The following is a 21,971-nucleotide window of genomic DNA, read 5'->3' on the forward strand; positions in this document are numbered from 1 at the left end:
TTTGTTTTCACCTGTGAGCGTGTTTGGGCAGCACAGAGCAGAACTCCACCTTCTGCTTGCCACCAGGATGAGCAGCTGGGTCACGAGTGGGCCTCCCTTTTGACGTATTTAGCTGAGGGTATTTGTACAAAGAAAGGGGCTTCTCCTCAGGCTCCTAATTTGGGACAAATTTCAACTGACCTAAATGAAAATGGCCTTTTACGTTAGAAGTTAAGAAACGTGCACAATAATTGCATAACAGCTTTATCCCAGTTTCCTAGGTTTTTATAGAGAGCCCAGAGTCCCTCACTTCTCCCTGAAATGCCAGCAGGAAGGGGTTGGCACCCCCGTGATTAGCCAGGGAGTCAGGCTTCCTGAAGTACACACAGTACAAAGCGTAGAAAGTGAGAATGTAGCAGAAAAAGGAATTCAGTGATTTCAGGAATTTAACTCCTCTTTAACCTAAGCTGTCAAGGCGTCCCTGTTTCATAGCCTTGGGGATTTGTGTTCAAATCCCAGACTGTAATGAATCGTGTCTCCTGGAGTTGTGCAGTGGCCAGCCTGTGGCACTGTACATGACAGCCTATAAATACTCTACCAAACAGTCCTCCTGGATTCTGGTTCCAGCTTCACAGCCGATCTTTTGTTTTCATTTGATCTCTCTAGGACTGTTTTCTCATCTCTAAAACTAGGAAAACTGCCTCATCTCTAGCTTACATAGTTCTTAAGAGATCTACATGAGGTGACGAACACGGTTGTCTTGGAGAGTCTGGAGTGCTCCTCAGACACCAGGCAGGCGGTCCTGGGCAGGTTGTTAGCATGTGACCTGGATATAGTGGCAGTTCCGGGGCCGAGGGGCGCAGTCCACGCTCCCCACCTCCACCTGAGGGGCTCTGTGTCCCTGTTCCTCAGTTGCTGGGAGGGCTGCAGGGAGGCCACAGGTGCTGAGTGGCGGGGGATGCCTGGCCTGCAGAGGGTCACTTTGGGAGAACCTGGTGTGAGGGAAGGGGCCAGGCTGTGTGGCTTTGGGTCGCGGACGCTGTGGGGGAGGGGATTACGCCACACAGGCTAACACAGGGCTGATTTCCAGTGGCCAGTCCTCTCGGAACGAGAATCTTCTGAAGAGGGAGGTTTGAGTCTTTTGGGATGCAATGTTCTCTAGCAAGTCTTGAAATGGACTGGCCTCTGACAGTCTTAGAATAATTTAGTTTAATGCCTATGCCCAGGGGTGGGCTGGTGAATATTTGACAGCCGTCTTGGGGGAAGCTCCAATATGCGGTGTCTGCCAGTTTCCATGGTGTGATTACACCGAGCTGGGCTGATTTCAGGCCACCAGTGTGGAGCTGGGGAGGGGCAGGCCCCGTGGGTGGCCGTGAGCTGTCGTACTGGCTCCAGCACCCGCTGTCCACACCGCGCTTGTGTTCTGCTGGGGGCGGGGGTGAGAGGGACCTGAGACTGTCCCACAGGTACATGGTGTTTAGAGTCTGTGGTGTTGCGGGGAGGCTCGAGGTTGGAGGTCCTCGCTTCGCGTGAGGGTGGTAAGGCTGAGACTTCCGAGTCCTGTGTGTAGCGCCATCAGCGTGAGAGTCTGAGCGCGGACAGAGGAGGTGGGGTGGGCACCGGGCAGGCTCAGAGGCTGGGCCGTGCCAGCGCGGGGTGCAGCAGGGCCCCGGCTGTCCGATGAACAGGGTGTCGTGTCTGTGTGTGACGCCTCAGGATCCCGACAGCCAAACCCTCACAGCCTGGTGACAAGTGGCCACCACTAGGCAGACGCAGACCCTGGTGCTGCAGGGTCAGGGGGCGTTGGAAGCTTGACTCAGTTGGGTTTTGAAGGCAGCCCTGATGGGGGGAGAAAGTCTGAGTGGATATTGAGGTTTGAGATTTTGTTTTTTCTTTATGGTAAAATATATGTAACATAAAATATACTATTTTAATGATTTTTAAGTGTACAGTCCGATGGCATTAGGCACATTCACATCGTTACGCAGCCGTCACCACCATCCGTCACCAGAACTCGTTTCATCTTCCCAAGCTGAGACTCTGTCTCCGTGAGACGACAGAGAGGTTGGCGCATTCTGTCCTCCACCCTGCGGTGCAGGTGCCACATGGGGCCGTCTGGACTCTGAGCCTTCTGCTCTCTGAGGGGACGTGTATGTGTGTCCCCTCCCAGGTCTAGTGTATCTTCTAGCCTGTGACCCACAGCCTGCCCCTCCCCTGTCCCCCCACCTAACTCCGGCGGCTCCCCCTGACCCCTGCGAGGTCTTGCATTGGCCGGAGCCCTTAAACCAGAGCCTTCGACCTGAGAGGGAGATGGAGACCACCTGGTATGTCCCCTTGTGAAGCCCAGAGAGGGTAAGAGCCTTGCCTGAGCCCCCACAGCCACTGGCAGCCCCAGCCTTTCTCTTGCTACAAGGTCCGCTGGCTTCAAGGCCCTGGACGCAGCCTCAGTTGAGGACTCGGAGACCCTCCCCAGGCCTGGTTAGCTTCTTGCTGTTGGAAAACAAAACCTTGCTCACAAAAACAAAGCCAGGATCCTGGGCTCAAGGTGAGCACTGGGAGAGGCCTCAGGTGCCTGGGGCAGGTGGGTCCCGCGGACCTCACCTTCATCCCTCCCCTAAGAGGCACCTTCTCCATGGGGGGCTCACTGGCCTGTGCCACACCAACGGTGACCCCAGCGGTCTGGTGCTGGGCTGGAACCAGGACCTTTCCTTAGCTCCCGTGGTCCACGGAGCGCACGCTCGGGCTGCTGAGCAAGCTTGGGCAGGACAGAGTAACGCCAGGTTGGAAGGAAGGGGACCGCGTGCCGGGTGAGGTGGCCCTCCGAGAGGCAGTGGCTCCACAGCTGTCCTGAGGCGGGGCACGCGTTCCTCTGTGGTCACACGGACCAGTACTAAGGAAAACAACATCCTGCCCCTCAGCACTTCTGATCGTCGAGTGCCTGGGATGGAGGGCAGTTTTCTGGCTTGCACTGTCCCTTCGGTGTCCTCCTGCCTCTGTGTCAGGAAGGGAAGCGGGCCTTGCCCACATCCGGAATCTTCCGAGTATGTTGCTCGAGGAAGTAGCTCCCTCTAGGGTGCCAAGCCAGGGGACAATTCCAGTGTTGCTGTCAACGGCGTTGAAATCGGTCACATCAGTGACTAGGTAACGAAAGGTTTGCAAGTCAGGGGAAATCTAATTGTTTGCTTCCCACAAAATTGAAGGAGAACGGAAGTGGGCTGTCGGCTGACAGCATCGAGAGTAACTTTGTCAGTAAGGTCATTGTGGTTTTATTTAGCACAAACTCAGAAGGAATTTGAAGAATTGTGTGACATTTCTATATGAACCTATTTCTATTCCCATCTATTAATTAATGTGAACAAGGTTTCACATTAATGTGAAACAAGGTTTCAATGTTTACATCTGAAAAATACAGTTAGAATTGGTACAAAACTTTCTTTCCTTCGATAAATAATATTTATTCATCTCACTAAGAGGGGCCTTTCCAACAAATTTTTGCTCTTTATGTTAAATGACAATTTTTCAAAACGCTTTATTTACTTTGTCCTGTTTACATTCAGAAGGAACTCTTTTTAAACACGTTGCGTTTGGGAAGCAACTGCTGCGCGGTGAGCTGGGGTGCCCAATAGAAGATGTGGAAGCACAGATCATGTTACATCAATCAGGATGAAATTCGTCGGGAAGTAGAATGGAAATACGAGCAAAATGTCCATCTGTCAAAGAACTCGTTCATGTGTTCCTTTAAGTAACGTGTGGCGATGAGTGTCAAATCACTGTGGCAATGCCACCGGGCACTGCTGAAGACAGCAGCTGCAGTTTTATTTTTACATGTCAGCGTTTAGGATATGCTGTAAAATGTATTATTTACAACTAGTTAATGAAGAAAATGCTTGGTGTCAGTTTTTAAATGAGCAGGGAATGCTGTCTTAGTCCATCTGCGCTGCTGTGACCAAGTCCCGTAGCCCGGGTGGCTCACAAACAGCAGAAATGTGTCTCCCGCAGTTCTGAGGCCGGGAGTCTGAGATCAAGGCACCGGCGGATTCGGTGGCTGGTGAGGCGCCCCTGCTTCCTGGTTCGTAGGTGGTGCCTTCTCACTGCGTCCTCATATGTCGGAAGGGACGGACGGGACGAGGGAGCTGATTTGTGTCTCTTTTATAAGGACATTGATCCCAAACGTGAGGGCTCCACCCTCATGACCTAATCGCCCCCCAAAGGCCCCACCTCCTAATACCATCGCCTTGGGGATGAGGGTCTCAGCGTATAAGAACGGGGGGCCGCACACATTCAGTCAGTAGCAGGTTCTTGGTTGGTCACACTCTGTACAGAATCTTTTAAAGACAGTCCAGCCTGGTTGGGAACTGCTGGCAGAGCGTGGGCTTACGGCGGACCCCCCATTTGCAACTCGGCTCCCACACGACCAGTGAAGTGCTTGGGCAGGTGACTCAGCTCCCTGGGGCACGGTGGCTCCTGTGCGAGATGGCGGTAGCCCCGGAGAGCAGCGCTGTTAGGCGGTTGGCGAAACCATCTGTAGGGAGATGGGAGCACCCGCGGTGGAGCCAGGCATAGCTTGAGTAACTTGCCCAGGTGGTGTAGCCAGAAAGTGGATTTGAGTCCCGGCTCCCCACTCCGTCACCTGGGGCAGGCTGCTTGACCTCTCTGTGCCTCCGCTCCCCTCCCTGTAAGATGGGCTGATGACGCCCCCCGGTTGTTGGGGGGTAAGTAGAGCCTGAGCCGTGCGTGGGGCGGCAGCGCTGCTTGCGCACCGGCTGTTCCGAAGCCGCGGCTCAGCGCCCACAGGTGCCGGCTCCCCCACACCCCGGAGCCCCTGCCCCTTCTCGGGGGAACGGATGTCTTCCCATCTGCTGTGGCACGCCCCGCCCCTCCGGATCCTCCCCCAGGCTGCTGTCCTGCCCAGGAAATGCCACTGCCTTCACAGCAACCTGGGACTGCTGCCAGGGACTCGGGTCCCCCACGCAGAGGCTGAGAGGGAGTGTGCTGGAAACCAGCCTCATGACTCGCAGGGAGTGATGTGAAGCAGAATTTTCCATGCTGCTGCTGGAACCCGCTCCTGGCCCAGGCCACGGGGGCTGTCCCCTTGCCCCTCCAGGGGCAGTTTGCTGAGCTCTGCACTTCCCTGGGCTGGGTCCGCAGGAGAGGCGGGAGGGTGCTGGGGACCTCTGTGCCCCGAGGCCATGGCTCTAGGATGTCCACTCCCTCACCCACCGAAGAGTCCCCAGCCCTCTCTGTCCTCAGGTACCTGCCTTTATTCTTGTGGAGTTTTAAAGTAGTCTCCCTGATGTGACTGGGGAGACATGACAGGAGCCACTGCCACACCCCATGGCATCTCGGTGGCATGTGGGAGCCCTGACCCACTCGTCCAGCAAACCTTCTTTAAGCAAAACCCGGTGCCGCCTCGCCCACGGCCGGCACTTCCCGTGGGTGTGATGAGGAAGTCGGGGGAGGTGTTGCGGGAAGGAACTGCCTGTCTCTGGGCCTTTCTCAGCGTGGCAGAGGTGTGAACCATCTCTAAGCCATCACTCCATAGCTGCCACCGGTCCTTTGCAGGAGATCTTGCTGGGCGCAGGTCCCCTGAACCTTGGCAGGTGGGAAGAGTGTCCTCTGGGCCAGAGCCACGCCAGCCCCAAGGCCAGCTGTCCACCCAGCTAAGTGTTGGGGCACAGCATGTGTGTGGGGCCCCTGCGTGTGTTGGCGGGAACCACAGAACAGAAAGCGAGCCGGCAGGGACAGTGTGGGGCCCAGAGTGGGTGCCGCACTCGCCTGGCAGCAGGGTCGGAGGTGGTCTGGGTGGCGCTTGGCAGGAATTTATTCAGGAATTATTCATCGAACACCGACTGTGCAGGCCCAGGAGATAGCAATGAACAGAGCCCCGCCCCCGGGGAGCCCCTATCCTCAGGGGGACACAGACAGGGAAGGATGTCGGTGGCTCTGTGTGTGAGGAGCGCTGCCCAGGATGCTCTCAGCACCTAGCAGGGGCACCTAACCGCATCTCGGGAGGGAACAGGAGGCTTCTTGGAGGAGGTGATGCTCAGGGCCCAGGTTGACCCAGATGTGTGAGTAGAAGTTCGCTTGGTAAAGGGTGAGGGCAAAGGCGGGGCGGTCACCGTGGAGCATGTTGGGGGCTCGTGCTGTTCCAGAAGGTGGAGGCTGGGCCTGAAGCCCACGGTACCATGGGCAGAGACGAGGTGGAAGGTGTGCAGGGAAGGGGTGGTGGAGGCCTTGCTGGGCAGACAGCAGGAGCATGTCCCAGGCAGAGGGAATGTCTTGGGCAAATGCACAGGGTGCGAGGACATGTGGCACATTGGAGGAGCTGCAGAGGACAGCCAGCCCGTGACAGCGGCCGGCCACGTGTGGGGCAGGGACACGGGTGGGCAGCTGTGGAGCCAGAGGGCCTGTGGGGAGCTTCCGTCTCAGTCCTGTAGGCGAGTGGGAGGGACGTGGGCAGGGGAGGGCTGTGATCAGATGGGTTGAGAAGGCCACCCCCGTGACGGAGCTGGGAGGATGGACCCCATGCTGGAGGTCCTGAGTCAAGGCAGTGGCTGAGGAGTTAGTGGGAGCATGGGCTGGAGAGGCTTTGGTGGCGAATGTGGGGAGGGGGCTCCCCACCCTGATAGCGGGGCGGGGCTGAGCATCTGCATTTCTAGCCTGCTCCCAGGCAGGCAGGAGCTGCTGGTCAGAGGACTGCACCCTCAGCGCGGGTGACGGACAGATTCCTGAGCCAGTGAGTGTGGAAATGTGAGGGGGAGGTGACAGGTCCCTGGGAAGTCACCTTCCCGGCTGCAGCTGCTGTCTGTTCCTCTGTGTCTCCCTGAGCTGCTCAGCGGCTGTGCCGACTGTGACCTTGAGCTCTCGTGTCTGATTTCCCTTCCAGGGGACACTTCCCTGAGCTTCCTGGTGTTGGTGACCGGCTGCACATCTGTGGGCAGGATCCCAGATGCCGAAATCTACAAGATCACCGCCACCGACTTCTACCCGCTCCAGGAGGAGGCCAAGGAGGAGGAGCGCCTGGCAGCCTTGAGGAAGATCCTCAGCTCGGGGGTGTTCTATTTCTCGTGGCCCAATGACGGGTCCCGCTTCGACCTGACCGTGCGGACGCAGAAGCAGGGCGATGACAGCGCCGAGTGGGGCAGCTCTTTCTTCTGGTGAGGGCAGGTCCCATGGAGGACGGGCTCCGGTTGGCTCCTCAGTCCCTTGTCCCCACGTCGTGGGTCACCTCTGGAGAGCGGTGGTCCCTGCCTGCGGGCTCCGCACCCTGAGGAGAAAATGGGCCCCAGACTCCCCACCCCGCGGGCTCGGGTGTGTTCAGAGTGGTCTGATGCAGACTGAGGAAAGAACAGCGGGCCCGTGAGGACCGTGCGTAAGAGCAGCACCTGCCGAGTGCACCCCGGCGCCCTCGCCCGGACCAGCCCTTTTGGTTCCTCAGCGATCCCGGTTACCCTCTGTGTGCAGCTGTTGGCCCTGACGCTTGTACGCACCTGCGTTCCAGTCACTGTCTTCCTTGGGGAATAACTCGTATCACCCTCACAATCTATGAGGAACGGTCTGTTATCCCATTTTACAGATAGGGAGACTGAGGCATGAACAAGTGAGGGAATTTTGCTAAACTGTACACACCTAGTAAGTGGCAGAGCCAGGATTTGAACCCAGGCATTCTGGCTCCAGATCCCAAACTGGTAATCATAAGCTAAACCAGCCTGGTCAACAGGGAAACTGAGTCAGCTTGCCCGAGGCAACTTGTAGTAACAGGCTAAGGAAAGCCCTGACGTCCGGGCAAAGGTGGCTGGATTTCTGCATGTTTAGGACCACCTGACGCCCTTCATTCTGAGTAAGGACAGAGCTAAGCGTTATTTATTGGCCTTTCTGGGCCCCGGGGTCAGGACCACCAAGTCCTGTGGGCAGGTGGTGGTGATCTCAGACTGGTGCGCTGGCCTGGTCGTCAGCAGTGCCGTCCCCTCAGGTGCTCGCGGGAGCCTGCGAGGCTGGGCAGAAGCAAAAAGGGTGCAGATCTTGCTGGGGGAGTCGTTCCAACAAACCTCACGTGATGCGATGGTTTGGAATCCCAGGGTCTGCCTTTGGGCTGCATCAGTTGTCCCAGCCCTGGGATGGGACGGGCGAGGCCGATTTCTGACCTTTACTTGCATCTTCCTCCCTGTGCCCACCCAGAGGCTGTCACAGGCTTCCATCGGGCGGCAAGCGTTCTGTTCTTGCTGCTTCCAAGCCCCCCGCAGGGAATTCTGACTCCTGCTTGGAGAGAGGGACCTGCCCACGTCCCCGTGTGCACCCTGGTGCCCCCTCGCCCCTGATCCTCTCTGGTTCCCTGACGTTGTTGAGCTCGAGGGTCCGTAATGTGCTCGGACTCTGCAGTCCATGCCACTCTCCTGCTGAGCTTGTTAAAATGCAGATTCTGATACAGCAGGGCTGGGCCCGAGGTCCCGAGTTTCTACCCAGCGGCCGGCGCTGCTGGCCCGTTTTAGACCAGACTGTCGGGTGAGCGGAGGTGGTGGCCGTCAGTGGTGTGACATTCCTTGGAAACTATAGGAGATCCCTGGGGTGTCTGGATTCCCCAGCACCTTTGTAACTGCTCTTCCCTCGTGCCTGCTCTGTGGTCGGTGACGTGAGGGATGCAAACAGTGAGGCAAAGAGGACGAGGTGCAGGCTGAGAGGGACGTGGGGAAGGGGGCTGTGGTGTCCCTTTCTGAAATGGGCACCAGACCACATCTTGCCTAGGAGAGGAGGAAGCAACTTCCGCAGCTGCCAGGCTGCTTGGCTGTGCTAGGCACCAGGGTTGGGCTCAGGGTTCCGCCCCCAGAACTGACCACAATCGAGTCACCCCGGGCAGAGTGGCCACGGGCTGGGCCGCCTGAGACCGCTGTGTTGTGGCCCGGCGTTTGGGGTCTGCAGGCCCACAGCAGGGGTCAGATGGGGTCAGCACTGACTGTGGCCAGTAAACTGTGGGGAGTGACAGGGTGAAGTCTCAGCATCTTCCCAGGCTGGTTTCTGACCGCCCTGACAGTGCTTCCCGGCACAGGCAGGTCCTGGAGGAAACTCAAAGCTCTGTTTCCCTTCCTGGATCTGGGGATCTTCCTCCCAGGACATGAGCCATCTTCCCCCAGAGGGCCAGGCACATGTCACCAGAAAGAGGGGTTATCTGAGGGTTGCCCATTTGGCAAAAGGTTTCTGCTCCTGACTCCTGACGACAGCTGCCGTAGCCGTGGGGCAGGCAGACTCTGGGATGTTCTGGAGGCTGTGCCTGGGTCCACGTGCAGATGCGATCTGTGTGTTTCTAGAGCTGGTTCCGCTGAGTTTTAGAGAGTGATTCAGAGGAGGGACGTGTGTCTGTGAGAAGGTGCTTTGTGATCACTGCCCTTCCAGTGTGGCAGTGCTGTGGCCGTACGCATGAGCTCAGACGGGCGGTGCCGACGGCTGGGGGCCCGGCCTGCGAGCAGGGAGCTTGGAGAAGCCCCCGTCTGTCCCTGCTCACGGCGTGGATTGCCAGCAGTGAGAAAACGCTGCTGTCTTTGAGGAAGGCTCAAGGGCAGGAATCGGGTTGCCTTGTTTAAACAAGTAGGGCATCTCGATCTAGATTTGCTCGGTGCCCTGAGGGAGCGAGTCTCCTGGCAACGGTTCCTACCTCCCTGGGAGTGGGTTACAGGCCTCAGAATGGCACCGCTCAGGTCCCCTGGGACCGGGGAGGCCGAGCGAGTCGGGGGTGGGAGGATGATGTGGTTGGGTGGTGGGCGCGGATGGGAACGTGGGGCCTTCGTCAAGGGGAGCTCGGGCTGAAAGCACAGGCTCCGAGCTCCATGCTGCCACGGCCTGGCTTTGTGAGCAATTTCCTCACCTCTCTGTGCCTCAGTTTCTTTATCTGTAAAATGGGGTCACTGATAAAACCTATGCCAAAACACTTGGAATGGTGCTCAGGGTGGCTGTTGCCCGGTTGGTATCATCACGGACTACAGAGCCGGAACGGTCCGCCGGGTGTGGGAGGGGATGCCGGAGCCCCGCTCAACTTATATTCTCATCTTCCTTTCTTTGTTTTGGATTGTTCTGTACTCTCATCGTGTGTAGCCCCTGGGGTGTGTGTGTGTGTGTGTGTGTGTAATTTAAATAAGTGTGCTGTATTTAATGTGATTATTTTTATCATTTGTCTCATTTATCATGATCATTGCTTAATCATAAAACATGACTGAGTTTTTTACTGATGGGGCTTGTGATAAAAATACGTGGAGGCCACAGGGCTGGACACAGGCTCCTTTGGAATTCCCTGAAAGGTGCGTGACGAGCTTCCATTTGCCGATAGTGACAACCTGGTGGTAGCTGTTCGAGAGGACTCCTTGTCCCGTCCTCCCGTACGCATCACAGCGGCCCTACAGTTTGTGCTGCTCTCCAAGGCACGCGAACTCCCCAGATCTGGACATCCTGCGTGCAGGGTCCCGGGAAGGAGTGTGCACTTGCCCCGTTCCGACCCAGAGCGCCGGCCCCTCGCCTGCCTCCCTGGCGCCTGCTGCGGGGGCAGCGTTTGCCGGGGGCCGTAAGGGGACCTGAATCGGTGCTCGCCTCCGTTTTGCAGGAACCAGCGGTTGCACGTGCCCTTGAGGCAGCACCAGGTGAGCTGCTGTGACTGGCTGCTGAAGGTCATCTGCGGGGTGGTGGCCATCCGCACGGTGTATGCCTCGCACAAGCAGGCCAAGGCCTGCCTCATCTCCCGCATCAGCTGCGAGCGCGCCGGCGCCCGATTCCACACCCGCGGCGTGAACGACGATGGCCACGTGTCCAACTTCGTGGAGACGGAGCAGGTCAGTGCCCCGGCCCGTCCGTGGACCCAGTGGGTCAGAGTGGCTGCAGCCGGTACACGCGTGTTTTCCACTTGGGGCAGAAGGGGCCCTGATGCGTTCGTGGTGGCTTCTGCTCGTGACTCCTTCCGTGAGTGGAGCGCACGTGTAAGTGGAGCTCTGCGTGGAAGCGCGGCCCCTGCCTGCGTGGTGCATCCGTTCTGGTTCACGTCTCATGCTGGGGAAATGCCGCTCACCCAAGGTATTTTTAACCCAAAGGAATCGGAAATTGTTGCCGTGGTCACGGGGGTGGCAGTTATTCTGAGAGCAGCTGACAGATGAACCAATAGGGTTTGAAAATTTTTTTAGGACAAAAATAAATCGATCAGTACAATGGAAGGATGAGAGAAGAAGCCTTACTCTGTATCCTAAATCAACTGAAGTTTCATCCTCGAAGTATCAGCACCTGGAGTTGTGAAATCTGCATGTGGAGCAGCAGTTGCTGACAGCTCCCCTAGAATACAGCCATCTGCTCAATTTTTCGTTGTTTTCTTTTCTAAATTCTGTTCTCATTCCCAGAGATGCTGTCTTACAACTGTTTTTTTTTTTTGTTTGTTTGTTTGTTTTTGTTTTTTTGCTCTAACTTGCAATCTGCAGGATAATGTCACCATGTAGAATAATAGGTGGAATAAACTGTAAAAAAAAGAACAGCCCCACAAAGGCACAGGTGAACATTGCTGCCTGTGGCCAGCTCCAGCCCCCTGTGTTACCTGTGCAGGTGCGGCCTTGCAGCCCTCCTTACTGCTGCCGCCGTGAGAGGGCTTCCTTGGGAGGACGTTGGCCGCTTTAATCCAGCGCAGTTTTGCACACCTGCCTCCACCTGTGGGAGCGCCTGCCTGCTGGGATTCCCAGAAGGGCTGTGTGCAAAGATGAGGAGGCCCCTTGGAGTCAGGCACCCGGTAGGAGGGGCACTGGGACAGCTGGTGCAATTACTTGCCTGTGATTCTGGCCACAGTGTTCAAGCTCCTGGATATTGACAAGGTTGTTAAATATCCCGTTAAAAACGAGAGAGGGAGTGGGAGAGGATGTGTGGCCCCCGGGTGGAGGCCGATCCCTCTCTTCCTGCTCTGGCCGCAGGGAAGTCCTTCCCTTCGCCCCATCCCCCACTTCATTGCCACTTTCCATCCTTGTTTTATCCCTCGGTTGTTAGCCTGAGACCTTTGCTTCGCTCAGCAAATCTCTGTAATTTGTCACCTGTAGGGGCTGGGTGCTGGGCTGGGTACAGGGAGCCGGAGGTGCAGAGCATGTTGGTATGAATCGGAGTGCCGGGGACCCTGGGATTGGCGACGGAACCAGAGTCGAGGCCCCGTCGGGCCCTGCAATGAGGCCCGGGCCTCGCTCTCCGTCTGGCCCCTGGCAGGCAGCCCCTGGTCTGGTCCTGGGGTTCATGGGCCCCAGACTTTTGGATATCAACTAGTATAAAAAAATTGGCGTCTCATCTACTGTGTCATATTGAGTAGGTCCTTGGGGAAACAGCTGTCCTCCACCATCACCATCCTTCGCTGAAAGACAGGGCAGTTTAACACTGAAAATGGAAAGAGGCTGCCATGGTAGGCACCCAGATGGGCGGCTTCAGACCACAGGCGTTTATCCTCTCCCAGTTCTGGAGGCTGGAAGTCTGAAATCAAGCTGTCGCCAGGGCCATGTTCCCTGCTAAGCCTCGAGGGGAGGGCCCTTCCTCACTTCTCCCTGGTCTTGGTGGCCCCAGGCGTAACTAGATTTGTGACAGCATCATCCAGTCTCTGTGTCTGTCTGCACGTGGCCACCTCTCCCTGGGCTGAGGGCCCACCTTACCCTCGTGTGACCTCCCCTTAACTAGTTATGTCTGCAAGGACCCTATTTCCACACATGGTCACCTTCTAAAGTACTGAGGGTTAGGACTTCAACGTCTCTCTTTTGGAAGGGACACAACTGAGCCCATACCAGGGCCGTCCCCTCCTGTTAGGGGACTGTGCCCCGTGCGCAGTGCGTTCAGCTTTATGAAAATCCCCCCACGATCGTTGCTTTGTTCATTTTCTACAGACTCCTGAGCATTCCCACGGCTGGGGTGGAGGATTCGGCTCTGCGATTTCACACCGTGCTCCCAGTTCACTCATTAGGGCCCCATGTCACCTCAGTCCCCCCCCTCGGGGTGGCCCGAGAGGCCTTAGAGAGATGGCAGCCTGCGCCTCCGGCTCCTGGGCTTCAGCCCGACGCTGTTTACATTGCCCTCCCCCGCTTCCTTCTCAGGGTCAGGGAGGGATTTCTTGGCCCCTGTGTGCCTTTGTGGTCTTCCTGGCCTGTGTCTTTCATCCCGCTTTCCTCCCCTGGGCTCCGGGCCCTGGGCCAGGCAGTGCTGCTCCCTGTGAAGTCCCTACCCGACCTCGCTCCCAGGGACAGCACCATCTGCTGTCTACCCAGAGGTGCGGGCAGCCGCAGCTGCCATTCCCCACCCCAAGGACTGTAACTTAACCCGTGGTGACTTCATTTCCACCGGACACATGGGACACGAGGGGTGTGGCCTGGCACCCAGAGCAGGGTCTTTCAGGCTGCTGCTGGTGGGCGGTGGGAGCCCAGGCTGGGCCATGGCGGCAGAGCCCCTAGATGGCCTGACCATTCTACGGGAGGGGAGGTGACACTTCAGAGTCCCCCTGCAGGCCTGCCAGCTGCCGGGCTCTGCTCCCCAGTGGGTAGGGGCTGCAGGGGATGCCTCAGGAATGAGGTGGCAGGGTGGCCCTGGCAGGTGGCTCTGCCCTTCTGGAGGGAGATGGAAGCCCGGCAGAGTGAGGGCAGGAGAGGCGTGTGCTGGAGGCCGGGCCAGGCGAGCTGGGACCCCGGAGCGAGGAGACGGAGGAGCAGGGACAGCAGTGGAGGCTCTGCTTCCAAGGGACGCCTGTGGCCAAGGCACGCACACGGGCTGGGCATGGTCCTGACGGTGGTCAGTGTCCCCAAAGAACAGTATGGCCATGGGAGGAGCAGAAATGGCTAAAGGGAAGCAAATGTCCCCAAAGGAATGGGAAACTCATTGCCTCCCTCCTACATAGCAAGAGAGCCACTTGCTCTCTGTCTCTGGAGTCACTGGATGTTTTTTTTTTTTTTTTTTTTTGAGACAGAGTCTCACTCTGTTGCCCAGGCTAGAGTGAGTGCCGTGGCGTCAGCCTAGCTCACAGCAACCTCAAACTCCTGAGCTCAAGCGATCCTCCTGCCTCAGCCTCCCGAATAGCTGGGATTACAGGCGTGCAATACCACCCCCGGCTAATTTTTCTATTTTTAGTAGAGACGGGGTCTCGCTCTTGCTCAGGCTGGTCTCAAACTCCTGACCTCAAGCCATCTTCCCACCTCCGCCTCCCAGAGCACTAGGATTACAGGCTTGAGCCACCATGCCCGGCTTTGCATCTTTTATTTATTAAGAGGAATAAATCTTCCTCCTTCAGAGCAGGCTGTGTGTGTATACTTGTATGTGCATGTATGTTCTGTGTGTGCTGTGTGTGTACTGTGTGCGTTTGTGTTGTGCATGCATTGTGTGTCGGGTGTATCATGCATTTGTGTGGTGTATCATAAGTGCACTGTATTTGTCACATGTGTATTGTGTGTCGTATGTGTATGTACAGTGTGTGCATCTGTGAGTTGTATGCACACGCATGTGTGTTGTGTACATGAGTGTGCATGTGTGGACAGCATCTCAGTCCCCTTGGGAGGAACTTGAGTCTCTTAGCTCTGGTGAGTCACACCTGGTAGGCTTGCCCTGCAGCGGTGACTCACCAGGCAGGAAAGCAAGACCAAAAACTCCCCTCAGTCTATCAGAAAAAAAAAGATCCAAGATAAATATTTGGCTATTGAAGATAAGGCCACTGACTAATCCAGGGAGATCAGGATGACTGCATATGACCCCCAAGAATTGCAGACTTGGAAAGAGTTGGTTTGCAAACACAGCATCCAGAAGTAGAAGTGCAGCAAAAGCCTGTTAGCTAAGAGCATATATACACAGGCGCGAGTTCTCTGGCCTCATCCCTCTCTTTTCGTGGTGACCGTTGGTTTCTGCTCCCACCTGCTGTGAAAGCGAGGCTCAGGGTCTCCTTCCCCTGCTCCACTGGGGGCTTGGGCCCCAGCCTGTCCTCACCACAGCATCACTTGGGGCTCCCTGTTTTCTTTCCGGGCCCTGCGGCTCTCCCTGGCTCCCTTCCACTTCTCGTCTCTTCCTTCCTGGATCCCTTCTTCCCACCCCTAAGTCCCACCTGCCCCCAGAAGGTGGCTGTGCCTGAGCTCACAGGGGACACACTCCTTCGGGAAGAGAAGATAGCTCTGTGCTCTCAGTGCCCACTCGTGCTGGCGTCCTGCTCTCGTCACCCCTCACGGCACGTCCCCTCTCTGGGCACCATGTGACATTAACTCCTTTTAGAGAGAGGGAAACAGAGGCTGCAGGTGGTTAAGTAATGTACCCCAGGCCGCCCTGCTGGGCAGAGTGGCTGTCAGACACAGCCTGGGCTTATCCAAGAATCCACCTTCTTTCCACCCTCCTGCCTGCCTGCCCGCTGGGACCCTAAATGCCCTCTGTTAAAATAACATCTGTGAGGTGAGACGCTGCACGTTCCACTGGTGTCGCTGTGTTCTTTCCCCCTGCATGGAAATGCATCACTGGCGTTTGACAGCGGGTTATGCCCATCGCCCTGGGAACAGAGAAGGTGATCCCGCTGGTAGCGTGGAACACAGACTTAGGATGGGAAGGAGCAAATCCGCTTTGGAACATCCTTTTTTCTTGCCCCGGTGGTGGGGCTGGTCTGGAGCACTGCCGGCCTGCCGGGGTTTGCAGAAGCTGCTTCTGTGCAAGTCTTGGCGCAAGGGGGGTCTGGTCTGATGCTGCAAGTGGCATTATCGGCACGTGGTAGTCAGCGTGAGGATGGCAATCCTTAGCTGTAATCAGCCCCTGGGCACTGTTAAGAGTTGTCTTTATATAAAAATGCTGGCCGAGTTGGTTTCTTTCCCAGGAATCTGGGCTGGTGCAGGCCACACGTGCTGGTCAGTTGTACGCATTTAATTTCAGGGTGGCTAGCTATGCCCGCGGTCGTTTAAACAACCTGCTTATTTTATTCTGCTTTCATTAGCAGAACAGTGGAGGATAACAACTTTCCTGGTACTCGATGCCTGGAAACAGACAGCAAGTCCTCAACCTGGCGCATTTTTCCTTAGGAGATTGAGGATAGAATTCCAGCTCAGCAATATGGATACCAGGCTCAGGAATTCCTGTGTTTCCCCCGGCTCACATAATTTCTGTGGTTCTACTGTTCAAGTCCTCCACTGCGGAATTACTAATGCATGTGTGATCTGAGCGTGATCTCGCCCGCGTGGAAAGCTACCCGGTAATGGAGCAGGCTGCCGAGAAGTGGAAAGGCCCCGCTGCGGTGCCCGGCCGCCCCGCCAGGCCAGGGTAGAGTTGCGCAGATAAAGCCGAGATCTGATAACCGCCTCGCCCTGCTGGTGCTCGGGACGGCACTGGTTGTCCTTCTAAAATTCCCTTGGGCTCCGGGACCAGCGGAGGCCTGCAGGCACACTCTGAGATAGCTGTGTGTGTGGGTGGGGGAGGAGGTACATGTTTTAAAGCGTGTCATTTGTTTCTCTGCAGGTGCTGTCACACTGGCAGCCTGTGCAAACTGTGTGCTGCGTGTTGACCGAGTGGCCTGTTTAAGAACACAGTGGGGCAGGGCCGGGGCCAAGTACAAGTTCAAGTTGAGTCTTGACCTGTGTTGTCAAGTTCAAGACTGACTAGTGTCGTCAGCTCGGTCTTTTGGCTACAGCCTGCTCACTTTATTTCATTCAGCCGTTTCCGGTAGCTCTCTGGTGCTTAGCCAGCTGACGGGGTATAAGCAGGGGGCTGAGAAAGGTCGCACTTCCAGCCCAGAGCACTCTGGCTCTGATCCTGAAACGGGTTGGGGGCGTTGCTGGGCTCTGCAGGGAGGTGGGTGAGCTTGTGCCCCGGGAGCGTGGACTCCCACACACCCTGGGGAGGCGGCAGGCCTGGAGGGGCTCAGGCCCCCTGCACACCCCTCCTCAGAGGCTGGTGAGCTGCCAGCGTGCCCGCCCGCCGCCAGCCCGTGGTCAGGGAGCGGCGCCAGCCGCGGCGGAGGAGCAGAGGGCACCGAAGTCCACTGTCTGCCCTTCACTCTGCCCGGTGTCGGGTCGCAGGCGGCGGATCCCGTTACCAGCCAGGACATTCGGTTTCATTGAGGAACATCTTTCCCCTTCTGTCCCCTTGTGCTGCAGACGATCTACATGGATGATGGAGTGTCGTCTTTTGTCCAGATCAGAGGCTCCGTTCCGCTGTTTTGGGAGCAGCCAGGGCTTCAGGTAGGTGATTGAAAAAAGGAAACTGTCCCCGTGTTACTATTCACTCTGCCCTTCTCTTCAACAGCTGTGGTTTGTTTTCTTTTGACATGTTCCTTCCTTGCTGGTCTTTTTCCTCAGCCCGTTTGGACTAAGCTGAGCCGTGTGCGTGCGTGTGTGTGTGTGTGTGTGTGTGTACAGAAAACACGCACGCGGTCTGTGGCTTGTTGCTCGGCAGGCCTGTGGCGTGGTCACTGCGCACTCGGGAGTGGCGCCGGCTGAGTGGGTGACCCACGCTGTGCGCCTGGGTAGAGTGACCTCAAGTTGGACCCTAAGTTCTGGGTACTGGGGACATTTCTGAGAGCTGCTCCAGAAAGGCTGCGGGCCCTCCGTGGCCGTGTGGTGGGTCTGGCATTGGTTCTGCCTGTCGTGGGGCCACGTGAGGACTGCGCAGCTTTCCTGTGATTTCTAAAAATACCCCTTGCCGGCCACAAAAGGCTCCGGCCAGTGCCAGGGGGATTTGGCTTTCCGTCTCCTGGGCAGAGCGCGGGGTGGGAAGACGTCCCAAGAAGACATCTGCCGTCAATGAAATGACGCGCTGCCTCCCCCGGTGGCTTCTCTAGCGAGGTGGGCTGTGGGCCGAGCGGATGGACATCCCGCCACGCTGACCCTGCGTCATCTTCCCTGTCCTGAGGGAACGTGGGTGCGTCCGGGAAGCTTCCAGGCCGGGGCCTGTGTGGTCTCTGGCTCTTCTCACCGAGGCCTCTCGTGGGGCTGCAGGTGGGTCGTCGGCCAGTGGCTGAAGGGGCCCAGGGTGGCACCATCTGCCAGCTTCCTCGGGGTATTTGACGCAGCTGGGTTCTGAGTCCCCAGCTTAGGTCCAGCTTCTTAGCACGGCCCTCGACCTGCCCCAGGGCCAGCAGTGGGTGAGTTACCCCCACGGCCACCGGCGAGCCACACCGATGGCGTTGGTGGCAACCGGGTCAGCTCGTGGAGTGAGATGGGTGAACTGGCTTCTGGGGGGAGGAGAGGGCTTTAGCCACGTTCAGTCTTTCCTCTAAGAAGGGACAGCCGAGATGCACGAGATGGCCGGTGGCATCAAGAGAGCACTCATGGGGACAGTTCTGACATGGAAATTCCTCTGGAGCAGTGATGCCCAAGCAAGGTGTTTTTGAAAAACGGCTTTATTGAGACAAAACTTACATACCATGAGCTTCGCCCACTGAAAGTCTACAGCTCAGTGGCTTTCAGTGCATTGGAGCCGGGTAACCGTCTCCGTAATCTATTTTCGAGCATTTTCATCGCTGCAGAAAAGCCCACGCCCATTAGCCAACTCGACATTAATCTACTCTGGGTCTCTACAGATTTCCCGTTAGGGACATTCCAAAAGGGGTTTTGAAACTTGATTTTCTTTAGATTCAGAAGTTTCCTTTGGAAACTTCTTGAGCTCTATATTTAGGAGAATGAAAAAATTGGTCAAATGAGTTTAGTACAGAAAGGAAACAGGGAGACCTTGTTATGTTTCTCATAAAGTTTGTAAAAAATCCAAAACTTGGGGGCATGGTCCTGATAGGATCTCTCCCAAATTCTAGAATCTTTGAAGGTTGTCCGCTCCACTCCCTCCCTCGGTTCCAGGGTCCTCCTTCCAGGGGCTGCGACTGGGGACGGCTCTGACTGTCAGCGAGTTTGTCCTTAGATTGTGCCGCGGGGCCCGTCTGACCCTGGGAGTGTCCAGGGCGGCGGGAGTAGGTCTGGTCTTCCTCCCACGTGACTCACCCTCAGACCTCAGAGGCGGCGTCTCCTGGGTCCCCTCCTCCTCTGCCTTCCCTAAGGCCTTTGATGCCGTTGGCCACCTTCCGTCCTGTTTCTAGGGCTCTCAGTGTTCTCATCCCCCTTATCTAAAAGGCCATACTCGTCTGTCATCCCCTCTTTCATTTAATTTTGGTGTCCAGCTTGACCTTTGCGATGCTCCGGACGCAACCGGACATGCCGTGGAACGACTGTGCCTCCATGTAGCAGGGACCGGGGCAGGGGGCCTTGGGTGGCGCAGGGTGTGGGCAGCCGTGTCACCCTTTGAGGTTCCAAACACTTGTGCTTCACCAAAGCCTCCATGGTGTCTTCAGAACAAGTTTCAAAAGGCTTTAGTGTTCGTTAATCTTATTAAGGATTTGCTAACCTTTGGGCCTAATACCCGTGTTTATCCTCTACCATCAAAGAGAGATTAAGTCATCTTCAGAGGGGACCAGGAGGGCAGCTGTACGCGGTGGTGGTCTCGGGTCACCTGTCGTCAGTATCGAGCCTGAGGATCGGTTCTGCTTGTTTTTCTCCATTTTGACCTTTTCCCTTCCTCCTTCACTTAGGTTAGAGGAAAAGGTCAAAAATTTGGGGGTGGATAGCTTACGTATTACGTTGCAGAGTTAGTTGTGCCTTCTTAGGGGCTGCCCAGGGAACCGTGAGCCTTTCAGGGGTGGGGCAGGCAGGGAGGACCTTGGGGGAGGATTTGTCTGCGTGTTTCACCAGAATGGCATCCTCAGTACATCTGACTCCCTTTCTGCCAACCGTGTACATTTAACAATTTCATTTTTACCACGTAAATATGTTGTGTAGTTTACAAATAGCAACATTGAAATTTTACCCTTAAAATGACTCGTGTCCTTGGTACAGCTAGTTACAGAGCCTGTTTATGATCCTGTGTTGGTTGAAGACTGTGCGCCCCTTGTCACCGTAGAATCTTCCTCCCTTAACACGCATGTGCAGACATGTGTCTTGCATGGGCGAGTTCAGTCTGTTTTGCAGTTTTGTGTCACAGAACCAACGGGAGGAGGGTGCACAGCGGGCTGGGCCCTCTTGCCTGCTGCACCCCCCGCCCCCCCGTCGGGAGCTGCTTACTGAGCGCCCCGTCGGGAGCTGCTTACTGAGCGCCCCATCGGGAGCTGCTTACTGTGTCTCCACCTTTCTTTGTTCCCCAAAGGATGTGAGATGGCTCATAGCGTAACAGTTTCACAAGTATGTGAAGAGGTTGGCGTGAAGGCAACGCATGCCCCTAGTGGAGATGAACCGGAGCCTGCGCCGCGTGCCGTGGGTCTGGGTGCCTGCCTGGCGGAGCCTCACGTTTGTCCTGAGCTTCCCGGCAGCCACCACGGACAGAACCTCATGGCGAGGAGGGTTGTGCTAGCGATGCAGGGAATAAACTGTGAAGCTGCACAGACCTGGGTTCAAATTCAAATTCTGGCTCCCCAGCCTGGCAAGCGCATACTTTTGAGTTTTTGTCTTTGCTAAGCCTTAGTTTACTCTTCTGTAAAACAGGGTTAACAGTACCTGCCCACAGGGCAATAGGATTAAAGATCGTAGGAGCACTTAGCACACAGTCTGGAGCCTAAAAAGTACTGAGAAGTGGTAGTTGTCACGGATAATAACAGGAATAGAGGATGACACCTGGGAGACAAGCTCCCCCCGCGGGGGGAAAGCGCAGCTCTCTGCGTCCTGAGCACGGAGTCGGGGTCCCCCAAGCCTTCCTGGGCACACTGCGACATGTGGCGCACAAGGACGATTTCCTAGGCTGTTCCGTCCACTGTCTCTCACAGATTAGCAGCCCCAGATCGAGCCACGTATTCATCCCACAGGCACCCACTGCGCATCTGCTGGGCGTGTGGGGGCCCCAGGGGGCCTTCACGGAGCAGGGACGTGTCAGTGTGGTGTGATTGGAGCCGTGACCAGAGTAAGGCTGAGACCCCTCGGAGGGTGGCCCTCCCGGGCTGAGGGCGGTGGGGTGGCTGCTCCGGGGTCCAGAAGGCATCCTCCGGATTCCTGTCCTGACTGACCGGGAGGGATGGGAGGAATCACTCAGGCAGGGAAGCCAGCCTGGCCTTGCGGAGGGAACGGCAGGTGCAGATGCCGTGAGCCTGGGACCGCGGCAAACCCGGAGAGCAGCACCGGGGCAGCTGCTTGGAGCCCAGGCATGGGGGCGCAGCCACGGGGGAGGGGGGAGGGAGGCAGCGGCCAGGTCAAGACAGTGGTGGGTGTTACACTGAGGAGCCCACATTCCATCCCAGGAGCCACGATAGCAGTGGCGCCAAACTTGGCTGCACATTAGAATCACCCACGGAGCCTTGAACTGTCCTGACAGGCAGCTCTCTACTGTGCAATCAAGTCACAGTGTCGGGGGCCTGGGAGCCGGGCAGCAGTCCTTTTGAAGGCTCCTAGATGACCCCAGTGTGCAGGAAAGTGAGATGCTGGTGAACCAGTTTTACTGGGGTCGGACTGGGTGCCGGCACTTGGACTTGCAGCATTTGTGCATTGCTGTGGCGTAAGCACCCATCACAGCCACCCTCACCAGCTCGACGTCACTGCGTCACTGAACCTGAAGCTGGGGAGAGCCGCGTGTGCAGTTGGCCTGTGAGCTGGCTCCGGCACACACTGGACGCTGCACTGGAGGGCTGCAGGGTGGGTGCTGGGTTCAGACGTAGGTCTGACGGTTCTGTTCCACGGGGGAAGACTGCAGGGACGGACGCCGGATGGCGGCTGCTGTGGATGAGATTTGCTGGCGGCCTTCGGTAGGGTAGGAGCAGGGGTGCAGGGGAGAGGGGCCCTGTCAGGTGCTAACGGCAACTCTGCTGGGACTCACGGCCAGGAGTTCTCGAGGCCTTGCTGTTCCGATGGCCGACTCCCGTAAACTCGGTCTCTGTCGATAGGATTGAACTAATGACTGCAGGGGCCAGACAGGAGTCCTTTAGCCAGAGAGGAGGACAAGGTGAAGGAGGAGGAGGAGAAGCTAAAAAAAGCAGTGGCAGTCAGCTGCTGTGGGCCGGCCAGCAGCAGTGGTGGCTTCTGCCCCCAACTGCAGCTCCT

General features: G+C 56.9%; 1 protein-coding gene across 2 annotated transcripts in view; it reads left to right on the forward strand.

Moving 5' to 3' along the window:
- Positions 1–21,971, forward strand: part of SYNJ2 (synaptojanin 2) — an 86,464-nt gene that overhangs the window by 26,405 nt on the left and 38,088 nt on the right. For both annotated transcript variants that reach the window (XM_069487487.1, XM_069487488.1), the window contains exons 3-5: positions 6,866–7,136; positions 10,565–10,790; positions 17,064–17,147. In XM_069487487.1, the coding sequence (XP_069343588.1) occupies positions 6,866–7,136; positions 10,565–10,790; positions 17,064–17,147 (581 nt within the window). The remainder of the gene's footprint in view (positions 1–6,865; positions 7,137–10,564; positions 10,791–17,063; positions 17,148–21,971) is intronic.

This window comes from Eulemur rufifrons, chromosome 15 (assembly GCF_041146395.1).
Source record: "Eulemur rufifrons isolate Redbay chromosome 15, OSU_ERuf_1, whole genome shotgun sequence".
NCBI lineage: Eukaryota > Metazoa > Chordata > Mammalia > Primates > Lemuridae > Eulemur > Eulemur rufifrons.